This window comes from Fusarium oxysporum, chromosome II, assembly GCF_013085055.1.
Source record: "Fusarium oxysporum Fo47 chromosome II, complete sequence".
Lineage (NCBI taxonomy): Eukaryota > Fungi > Ascomycota > Sordariomycetes > Hypocreales > Nectriaceae > Fusarium > Fusarium oxysporum.
The window spans coordinates 5,581,322-5,593,562 of NC_072841.1; the positions used below are offsets into that span (position 1 = coordinate 5,581,322).

Genomic DNA, 12,241 nt, shown 5'->3' on the forward strand with positions numbered 1-12,241 from the left:
AATTCAGTTCAACAGATAGCAGTCACTAGCGCCTTTAGGAGCACGATAAAACTTTCTATGCCTTCCTCTGTACTCTGCCTTATACTAAAAAATCACTACAGGCCATTGCGACTGCCTGTTTATTGGACTACTCCGCTGCGACAAGCTTAAGCGTGGATCAACCAAGGTGCACCGGAGTCAATCATATCATGGCATAAGCGAGGACAGCCGAAAACTGTGCCGTATATCCTCAGCTGGGAAAAAGCATGCACAGATACGTGGCCCTCTCGTCTCCATGATAACCGAAGATCTCCACACCACTGTCTCAGACAAGGGGCAGCGTGGCCCTCGTCTGCTTTTTCAGATGTCTGGACGGTGCATATCCCCGCATCGCTGTAGGCTATGAGACATTGAGGCCATTGATCTTTGACTCTTCTCGACCAACCGACCCCTGTATAAACGGGTTCTTATGTATAATGAAATAATAGTGAGGCGAACGAGCTTCAGCCGTGTTTTAGCAAAAGCAGGAATGTGCAATCCGCGCCAAACCCCTCGTCATCTGGTAACAGGGTTCCGCTATCCGTGCTGAACAGGCCTTAATACCAGTTTCATTGCTCGCAATCCGGACTGGTCACGATCCTTCCTACTCGTATGAATGAATCACCACAGCCCAACCTGGCCACTGAGACCTATTTTGTGACCTCTTGCCTTCTTCTATTATCGACACTGTACCTTGTATGTCTCGGATAAGGCTAAGCCTCTTTCAACAACATAGACACCCCATTGCTCCGACTGGGCAGTGAAAGGCATTGAAATCAGCAACATTCCACATCATCACACTTATTGATGGGCTTCGCCTATGTCAATTATGGAAGGGGAACCATCACACACAACCGCTAAACTCTATAGCAAGTACTGGGATGAAGCTTACAAGACCTTGGATAGTGGCATTAAGGATGATTTGAGAGACTTGAGATCCAAATTCGACAAAGACACCAAGAATGCTATCGCCACCTTGATCAAAAAAAAGCCAGACTCAAATACTAGATCTGTTTTAGATCAACTTGTTGGCATAGACTACTGTAAACTTGGCATCGAGGCTAAGGGCGAGCTACAGCGGCTTGCCTCAACCGCAAGAAAAAGCCTCGACGAAAAGACAGCCCAAGACCTTCGCCGCATCCAACTTGATTGTCAGAAACGTCACAATATCGGGAGTTATGGCAGTGGCGATGACGTGAGCCATGTGTCTTTAGACAGTCTAGTACAGATCTGCCGAGAACGTCAAATGCTTGCAGAAACAAAACAGTGGAAGTTTCAGTTCTTGGGAAAGGAGCAAAGCCTAACCTCACTCTGGGGTAACGTGGTGGACGGCATCGACAAGCTCAAGCCCGTCGGAGACCTGGTAACGTCAAGTGATAACACTGCCGGTCTCGTGTGGGGAATTGTCAAAGTACTTCTCGAGGTTGGTCTCTCCCATTTAGCCCTTCCACATGCACTTCTAACTCGAGATTAATAGCTTGCTGTTCTGGGTGAGAAAGGAGCTGGCTCAGTGTTGACCGGAATGCAAACAGCTGTGAATACCATGCAGAGAGCCTTCATCTTCGAGAAACAAATCCAAGAAGTCACGCAAGGCCGATCTCCAGACAAATACCCGATTAAACCATTAGAGACAGTTCTCATTTCTACCTACCAACGCCTCTTCAGGTTCTTCTTTACTGCAGCCACCTCTCTGAAACAAAACAAGCCGAGTTTGTGTTGGTATGTTTTTTGGAGTGCTAGAGATATCTTAGAATTCGAACAAGATGTCATTCAATACGAGCAGAAGCTCTTCCAAGATGCAGCGATCAGTATGATGATCACTCAAGGCGCCATGGTAAAGGAGGTTCGTGATTTACTGCAAGACTGGAATTTACGTCTTCCGGCCAGACAAACTACTCTGGAAAACGATTTCAAAGTCTCCCCACAGGGCGAGATAGCCCTCATACTGCAGGGGATAATGTCTCGATTGGAAGACAATCAACGTCTTATGGATGAACACTTCTTGAAGGTGGATAGAGATCAGATGCTGAGCTGGTTTTCCACCACCCCGATCGAGGACAACCACAAATATGCCAAGGAACGGCGAACCAAGAATACAGCCAAGTGGATCTTTCGAAAAGAAAAGTATCGCAATTGGAGCGAGGCTGATGGTCCTTGTTTGCTTTGGCTTAAAGGAAACGGTAAGTTGTCTAGTATTATGATGTTTTAGTTAGATTCATAGGGCTGACTAGAATATAGCTGGAGCTGGAAAGACAGTCGTTATGTCCAGAATTGTTGAACAGTTGCATGCTTCCGCTAAGGGAGACTCGACTTTTGCCAAACCTCAGGTCGCATACTTCTACTGCAAACGAGACGATGTCCATAGGAGGTTCAGCGAAAACATTTTTCTAAGCTACATTCGTCAATTGGCGTCTGAATACCACCCTTTACCAGACAAGACACGACAAATCTACCAAGAGAAGAGTCGATCGAGTGCACTGTCGACACAAGTGTACGATGAAGAATATTTAGCACTTCTCATTGAACTCATACCGCAAACGGCAACAACGATCCTGATCCTGGACGCTTTGGATGAATGTATCGGAAATGAGTCGCAATCATCAGCTTCGAGTAGTGAGATGACCAAAGTGTTAGAAGTGTTCAAGAAGCTACGCGCGTCAAGACTGCCGATCAAGATTCTTGTGTCAAGCCGCTATGACAGCCTTATTCAAGACCGTTTGAGCGGCTCAGACTCGCAAGATATGATTGAAATCTCCCAAGACGACAACAGCGAGGACATCCAAACAATGGTCAAGGGCCGCATCAAGGAATACGAAAGAAAGTGCAAGAAGAGCATCATCACTGAGGAGTTGAAAAAACACATTCTGGACGTATTTGAAGAAAAGGCCCAAGGGAAGTAAGTTTCTCCAAAACAACAGATGTGATCAATAGGGCAAGAGTTACTGACGGGACAGCTTCCAATGGGCATTTCTGCACATTGACGACCTTTTGAATGGACTGCTAGAAAACACTATACGGGGGCCTCGCGAGCTCAGTGAAGAGCTAGGAAGATTACCGGAAGGCTTGATTCAATCATACCACAATATCTTCAAGCGCCTTGGCACCCTCAGAAAGCCACAGGAACAGACAGCATATCGGGTTCTCCAATGGCTACTTGCCTCGAAGGGTTCTTGCGACAAGGATGCTCTGATTGCCGCCACCTGCCAGCGGTTGGTGGGAGAGCCTGGAGAGGCGCCCGACCAAGTAGAGGGTGGCGAGGGGTTTATCCTAACAGCCTGCAAACCTCTAGTCGTCACCGAGGGGTCTGTCTTTCGATTCTATCACTTGTCAGTCCAGGAGTACTTTGAAGAACACCACCCCGACCTTGCGAAAAGCTGTCATTTTGACGTTGCGAAGGTGTGTGTATGGATTTTGTTTCGATATGACACTCAATCGACCGCCTTAGCACGTTGGTTGCATCATTATGATGCAGCTTCGACTCAGGAATCGAGCAAAATCGGTAAACTCTGGGATTTTGCCTGCAAAAACTGGTACACTCACTTCCGGCAGATCTCTACACCGCAGGAGAAAAACGAGATCACGGTCATCATAAATGCTGCGCATCATGGTAGCTTCACTGCCTGGCTCAATGTTAGTGCAACCCGCTTGATCAAAGGCAAAGGGAAGGACCAATCCTTTACCAATGTTGTTTTCAGTCCACGGCTTTGGACTGAGCAGCTGACGACCTCTCAAACGAGTTCTATATTACGTCCTTATTTGGTGCTTGAGACAGCTGTGACTTGCGGGATTCTAATGAAGTTTTGCACATTTATTAAGAAGGGCATGACGGGAGAAATTACTTTGCATGACTATGAGCGCTTTCAAGCTCTCATCCAGCGGTCAATGGAAAGTAAAGCTGGAGACGACACGTGGCGGCCACTAAATCTCCAAGGTAGTGACTGGCCTGCCGAGTTAAAGTCGGATTTTCTAAAACTCGAACGAGACCCTAGCATTGGAAAGCCGTTTTGGACACTTTGCAGGATGCTGAAGAGTTTCGAGGGTATGGTGTATAACAAACTCAGCAACACCAGTTTGGAGGACACGTTGTATAGGAAGCGCTACCGCTACGGTTTCGGGGATATGTTACCTGACCATTTCTTCGATATCTATTCCATTGATACGGCATCTGGCAATTTCTACTCCAACAGGGTCGAGAATGAAATGTATGGCAAGCACTACGGCACCGAAATAGTGGGCGGCATATTTCTTCCAGCGGACAAGCGCGGGATTGATTATACCCCCGAATGCTACGAAGAGCTCGCTCGGTTAGTGCTACTGTTCTGCGTCAACGAGGACAACGGTTTCGTGTGCGACTCTGTCAAATATTTATTCGACCATTTTCCAAACGCTATCGAAATTCAATATCGACACCTCGTGTCACCTTTGGTACTCGATTGGGACTCTCTGCTCGTGGATGCGGCTGGTCTAACAGGCATGGACACAAGGTTCCTAGCTCTGCTACTCAGTCATGGAGCGAACCTCAATGCGGTAACGCCGAAAGGAACGCCACTCATTGCGGCTATCTCTTCTCAGAAGGTTGAGAATGCCAAGTTTCTACTTGAACAAGGCGCTGACGCACGAATAATGTGTCGAGAAGGCAAACACGGCAATGCCTTGATCGCAGCGTGCTCTGTCGAGAATCCAGATTTTTTTAGTATCTTACTGGAAAACCAAGTCATTGATGCCGAGGCCGTGGCAACCACAGGCGAATGTGCCACGGCTTTAATTGCAGCTTGTCGAAATGATCGTGCAGAACGGGTTAAAAAACTGCTGGATCACGGGGTCGTCGTCGAGAGAAGAGTCAACAGCGGCATGTATCCTGATGCCCTATACGCTGCAGTAGAAGGCCAATCTATAAGATGTGTGCGGCTCCTGTTGAATCACGGCGCTAGAAAGACTACGAGGGCAACTCACGGGACCTGGGTAGAGAATTGCTCGGAAAGCATTGGCCTCGGTCCTCTGAATACGATCGACGACAAAAGCCGAACGATCTCGAAGTGGTTAATCTTGAGTTTCATCCAGGACAACGATCATGAAGACCAAAGCCAGAACAACAAGGATGCAGGTCGCAGAGAAGATATCAATCAACAAAACACCATCGAAGGAGCCGATAATGAAGATAGCAGCGATGGCATGAGCGATGGAAGCAGCGACGGAAGCAGCGATGGAAGCAGCGACGGAAGCAGCGATGGAAGCAGCGACGGAAGCAGCGATGGTAGTAACGATGGGAGCGAGAGAGCCGGACAAGAATGGAATATTGCCCCTTCAAGTACTGACAAGGCCACGGGACAACAAGGAGACTCAGCTCAGAACCAGGATCCTAAGGGCCCCCATTACAGCATAGAGGAAAATGTCTTTCAGTTGTGCAAGAGACTGATGCCTGATTATTGGCAAGATCCTCTCGCTGTCAGGCGTGGACTCATGCGAGCGTGTGGATTTGCATCGTCGAGACATGAAAATGCTTTGGGTAAAGGCTTTCAAGTACTTTTCGAAAAAACCACGGAAAGGGGACTGGATAGTGTGCTTAAAGCTTGGGCAAGGTTTCTGGATTTAGCTGAAGAGTGTCAAAAGGTGGAAGAGTTTGACAAAATGGTTGACTTGCTTGCTGACGGAGGCGTGCCGAAGGACTTTCAACTACAACGGGTTATGACATTCTTTGAAATGGATCCTTATTCAGATGAGGACGGTGAAGCTTGGAGTAATGATGGTAGTATAGACTAAAGATTAGTCAATGCTAATAGTATTTAATCCGACACTATAAGCGTGTAAGCCCTTGTATTATTTAACTATAATTTATTAATGACTCTACCTAGTACTACAGTCCCAAATCAACTCTGGCAGAGTTGATTTTATTGACCCACTTTAAGCCTAGCAGGGTTTATTATTGCCGGGGTGCAGAGTTGATTTGACATTAGCGCCGATCAAAACAGGGGTTTAGCCAGAGCGCGACGCGTTACTTCGCGTTGCTTCGCGTAAAGCGCTATAGGGAGGTAAATCATACTACCAGATGGTCTGGTTGTTAATAAAACACAATTATTATTCACACTCTATAAACAGGGACCCAATCATTATAGCAATCGCTACGATGGCCTCGAATTTGCAATCTGAATCATGTAGTGCTATTCGTCCTTACGTTATTCTCCCTACATATGTGACGAATGGGGTTTTAAACAGGGAAACTAGTCCGTACTAGGTTTATGTTTGCAGATGGCGTAGGGCGTTAATGCCTAAGCGAGTTGGTTATTACGTCTCTTAATGATTAAGTAATACATATTAGGCTTATTAATATAAAGAAGTCTTATTAATAGCTGGTAAGCTAAGTCTATGGAAGTGCTAATAAATATGGTCTATATACTAAGGGTAGCCATATGGCTCAGTAAGAATCAAATGTAATCTAAGGGCTGGATCTTAGGGGATTGCTGATAATCCGTGGTAATCCAATCTTAGAGCATCATAATCCAAGTGATCCAAATGGAAGAGGATCATTACGGGGAGAAGTGATCCTAGTGTAATTAGTGGAAATTGTGGGAAGCCACGTGATATAGTCGCGGGGGTCGTAATAATATACCGCCTTCTTATATGCCAGGTTTATAAGTTCGCCTCTATAGCCAATAAGGTTGCCACGCATTTAAGGGCATAACATTACAATATATAACTATAGCATTAATAAGATATAATAGAGAAGATAAAATAAATACCTAATATTTTCTGCAGTTAGGATAAAATATATTATTATTTATAATACCTAATAGATTTAATTTAGCCCTATAATAATTAGTTTCTAACTATAGATAAACTAAGCCATGCTAAGTTTATTATTAGCAGATTATATAAGGCATAATACTAAGCTTATTAAAGTATTATATCTCTTAATAGTAGATTTAATATATATTAGGCTTAATTAATATAAAGAAGTTTTATTAATAGCTAGTAGGCTAAAATCTATAAAAGTATAAATAAATATAATTTATATACTAAAGTAATATTTAAGTAATTAGTAAGGTTATTAGAGGATTAGTAGTAATTTAAATAAATTAATATTAATTATAATAGATTAATTCTAATTATAAAGTCTTAGTGCTAATTATCTTTAGTAGGAGATATAATAATTAATAGAAAATATAAGGTATATATAATAAAACTATTAGGGTTATAATATAATCTCTCCCCTCCCTTAGGCCTTATCTTTAAGGCCTAATTAATATATTTTCTATTAGTTATCTCCTAGTAAGTTTAATTTTAATCTTATAATCCCCTAAGATATTTAATTATATAATAAAAGCTAAGAAGACTTTTATTAAAAACTAAAAATCTCTTTATATTCTTATTATAATATTTAGGAATTCTATTATATCTTATTTTAATTATATTTATTAGAAAATAGAAGATTTATATATCCTTAATTTAATAAAATTAAATTATTATAATCCTTATATTAAATCTAGGTTATCCTATAATAATTATAAACTATTTATAGTAGTTAATATATTTATTTAATATAAAATTATTTTATAAGTTTTATTAATATAATATTAGCTTAAAAGATTATTAATAAAAAGTATTATCTTAAGTATAAAAAAAAGGCAGCTAAAGATGAATTAATTAACCTTTAGGCTAAGTCTATTTATATTTATAATCTAATAAGTACTTAATTTACTAAAATTACTTATTTATAGTATTAGTATTATTAAGTAAAGGTAAGAAATATAAATATAATTTAATATAGCCTTAGTTTTATAAATAAATTAAAAAAGGTAAAATAAAATAAATAAGTTATATTAGAAAATATTATAATAGATAGTACTTTTTAGGATTAATTTATTATTACTAAGTAATTTAAATAAGATTTTTTTAATTTAGGTATTTTTATTAATTATTCTTTTAGTTTTAATATTAATAGAAATTCTTTAGGAGTTATTAGGTATTAATAAGGTATTTTAAAGGTTCTTATATATTTTTATTTTCTAAATAGTCTTTTTATTTTATTAGATATTCTCTTTAGCTATTAACCTTATAGGTATTTCTAATAGCCTTTACTTTATAAACTTTTAATCCTAAGATTTCTTATAGTTTATTACTTATTTTAACTTATATTATATTAACTACTAATTTAAGTAATAAAATATAAAAAATTAGGTAAAGCCTAATATTTAATAATAAGTTTAATTTATAATTATTTTCTAAGATTTTCTATAATACTTTATAAGGTCTAATAAATTTATAATTTAATTTATAGGTTAATTAATTTATTTTAATATTTTTTATAGCTAAGTAAATTATATTTCCCTCTAAAAAGGTTAATTCCTTTAATTATTTTAAGTTATAATAGTTTTTTATATATTTTCTAATAAATTTAAGTTTTATTTTTATTTCTTTATATAAATTTTTAAGGTTATTACTTTTAAATATAATAACTAGATTAATTAATTTTTCTTATTATATATTATAATATATATTTAATATAAATCTAAAATTAATATAAGCTAATATAAGCTTTATACTCTAATTATATATAATATTATAGGTAAGTTAGGCTATTAATAATTTCTTAACCTAATTATTTTATTTATAATTAATATAATACTATAAGTATTATTTAAATACTTAATTTATTTATTTAATTTATTTATTAACTTATAATTAAAATACTATTATAAGTTAATAGTTTAATCTAAGTTATACTATAAGTAATTACTAAAATATTACTATAAATATAGGTCCTCTATTAAAAAGAATTTCTAAGGGTAACCTATATATACTAATAATATATTAGTAAAAAATATAAGAAAGTTCTTTTATATCTATTAATTCTCTATAAGATAGGTAGTAAAAGAACTTTATAAATTAGTTTATAATAATTATAATATTATTATAAAAAATTCTAGTTAGGGGTTTTTTAAATAAAGGTAATTTAATTATAAAATCTATTATAATTAAGTCCTAAGGTTATTATATTACTAGTAATAGTTATAATTATTTATAAGGTTTATATCTTTATATTTTTATTCTTATATATAAGTTATATTATTTAATAACTTTTTTAATATCTTATTTCTTATACTTATATTCTTATTCTTAAAGTTATTTTAGTATTTTCTTAATTTCTTAGTATTTATATAAGGGGTATAAATAAAATTTATAAAGGAAATTATAATCTTATTTTAATATTAAGTTTTATTACTTAACTATCCTTATTATTATTTTAATAGGTTAGGTAAATTAATATTCTCCTTTTTAGTTAAACTCTAGGAGTTATTTTTTAGTTTTAATTATTCTTATATTATAGTTAGATCTTCGGCTAATAGTATTTATATATTTATTATTTATGCCCTTATAGTATACTATAATAAAGTTAAATTTATATAGGTATTTAATATAATATAATTATTATTAATTTAATTCTTATGTTATTATAAAGTAAGTTATATTCTTATAATTTATAAATACTTTTACTAGGTATTTACTTCCTCTAAGATAATATCTAAATTCCTTAAAGTAATTAATAATAACTAGGAATTCCTTATTATAAATAAGGTAATTAAGTTCTGCTTTATATATCTTATAAGAATAAAAAGTAATAAGATATAATATACTATTATTATCTTATTATCTTATTTATCCTCCTAAGGTAAAGTTAGAAGTATTAGTTTTAAGTTTAACTTATTAATCTAAGTTAAATATAACTAAGATAAGTTTACTAATAATTATTATTTTAAGCTTTTTAAAAGCTTTTTATATTTTATTATTTTATTAAAATTATTTATCTTTTATAGTAATCTTAGTAAAAAGAATAATAATTTTACTAAAGTCTTTTATAAATTATTAATAGTAATTAGTAAATCCTAAGAAGGATTAAGTTTCTTTTACTAATATAAGTAGTTTTTATTTAATAACTATTATAATTTTTTATTTATTTATCCTAATTTTATTATATAAGATTTTATATCCTAAGTAAATTACTTAAGACTAATAAAAGTAATTTTTAATAGGTTTAATAAGTATATTAATATCTTATAATACTTTTAAAACCTTATAAATATATTTTTTATATTTTTCTTTTATATTAAAGAAAATAAAAATATTATCTAGGTAGTAAATTATAAAGATATTAAGATACTCTTAAAGTATATTTATAATTATATATTAAAATACTATAGATATATTAATTAATTTAAAGGGTATAACTAAGTATTTAAATAATTTATATTTTATTTTAAAGGCTATTTTCTATTTATTATTTTCTTTAATTTAAATAAGGTTATAAGTAAATTTAAGATTAAGAACTATAAATTATTTTTTCTTAAATAAGTAATCTTTAAGTTTAGTAATAAGTAATAATAGTATTTTATTTTTTTTTAGAATCTTATTAAGCTATTAGTAATTTACTATAAGTTATAATTTATTTAAATTAGGTTTAAATATAAATATAATTATATATTTTACTAAGGACTTTAAGGGTCTAATATATCCTTTTTATAGTATATTATTTATTTATTTTCTAAGTATTCCTAGCTTATCTTAAGATAAATTATAAATAAGGAAGAAATTTAAATTCTTTTTATCTTTTAATATAATTTTAATACTATAATTTATATCTTAGGGTAACTTTATATTTAATTCCTCTTAAAATAATTTCTTATAAATATAATACTCTAATAGTATATTTTTAAGTTATTTATTAGATTTCTTTATAATAATTTATTTTATCTATTTAATATCTTAGTTTAGTTATTTAAATTATCCTTTAAGAGATATAATTATTTATTTAATATATTTTCTTCTGCTTTTATTATATTTATATTATATTTCTTTTAGAGTAGGTAATACTTTATTATACCTATTTTTACTACTCTTATTAGTTAAAGCTTAAGATCTTATATTATAGCTTAAATTATTTAATTTATTATCTAAAGGGTTAATTTTATAATTAACCTAATTAGTTTTTTAGTTAAAGATAAGGTTATAATAATATAATTATAAATAACCTAGGACTAAGTTATAATCTTATATATAAATAATATTAAAGTTAATTTCTTAGTTTTATCTATTTATAAATATTTTAAGATAATTAATTTCTTAGGTAAATTTTCCTTATTTATACTTAAAGAATTCTCTTTTTTTACTTTTTATTATATAAGATTCTTCCTTATCTTTTTATAATAGTTTTAAAGTATTAACTATACTAGGGGAAATAATATTTATAACTACTTTACTATTTACTAATATATTTAATTACTTTCCCTTAATTTTAACTTTTAATTCTAGGCAGATTTATTAGCTTTCTCTTATTACTATTCTTAGAGCTTTTTTAGGTAATTTAGCCTTTAATTTCTTACCTATTTATTACTTTATTATAAATAATATATATTTTTTCCTTAGAGGTAATTTATATTATATTTACTCTTAATATAGTTAATATTATTAAGATATTTATTCTAGGTAATTAGTTTTTATTAGTAAGTAATTTTTATTTTTCTTACCTTATAATTTAAAATAATATCTATTTTTTCTTTTTTAATAAGAGATCTTCCCTGATAATTATTATTTGCGTTAATAGCCTGCCGATAATTAAGTTTATATAGGAAATTTCGTGGCGCTAGTAAGATATAGGTGTTGTGATAATTAAAATAAGCAGGTGCCGATAATTAGCGTTTTAGGCGCTATAGTAGCTATAGTAAGCTTAAAATAGGTAAGAATATAAAAGAAATACTTGCAAATTAATTAATACTAATATTAATATATAAACTTATGGTATTAATAAGTATGCAGTGAATTTGCTTTAAGGTTATTTTTTTTAATAGTTATTAGGCAATAGGGTTTATAAATATAGATTAGTCTGCTATAACTAACCAGAGCGTATTCTTAACTTATAAAGTTTAGTAATAGCTATAGCTATATATCTTATTATATTTAAATTATATTTAGCTTAAACTGCTAATATAGAGTAAAGGGGTTTAAGGAAAGTATTAATACTATATAATAGCTTATAATATATAAAGGTTAAGTTAAGACTTTAATCTTATTAACTTCGTTTATAATAGAATACTTTATATATAAGTTAGAATTCTGGCTTCTCTGCTGCCATATATGCCAGACTATGGTTATATAGAAGTAAGTAAAGCTATATCTTTATAGTACTCTGTATAGTCTTAATATCCAGGAGATCAGGCTTACGCAAGAGTAG

The 12,241-nt window shown here is 32.8% G+C and overlaps 1 protein-coding gene across 1 annotated transcript; it reads left to right on the forward strand.

The window, feature by feature from the left end:
• Positions 1-847: 847 nt before the first annotated feature.
• On the forward strand, positions 848-5,778 carry FOBCDRAFT_270279 (uncharacterized protein; the record flags this gene model as incomplete). Its single annotated transcript, XM_059611443.1, has 4 exons — positions 848-1,441; positions 1,496-2,198; positions 2,257-2,914; positions 2,973-5,778. The coding sequence occupies 4 exons, from the start codon at positions 848-850 to the stop codon at positions 5,776-5,778; spliced, it is 4,761 nt and encodes a 1,586-aa protein (XP_059464312.1).
• Between the last annotated feature and the right edge of the window lie 6,463 nt (positions 5,779-12,241).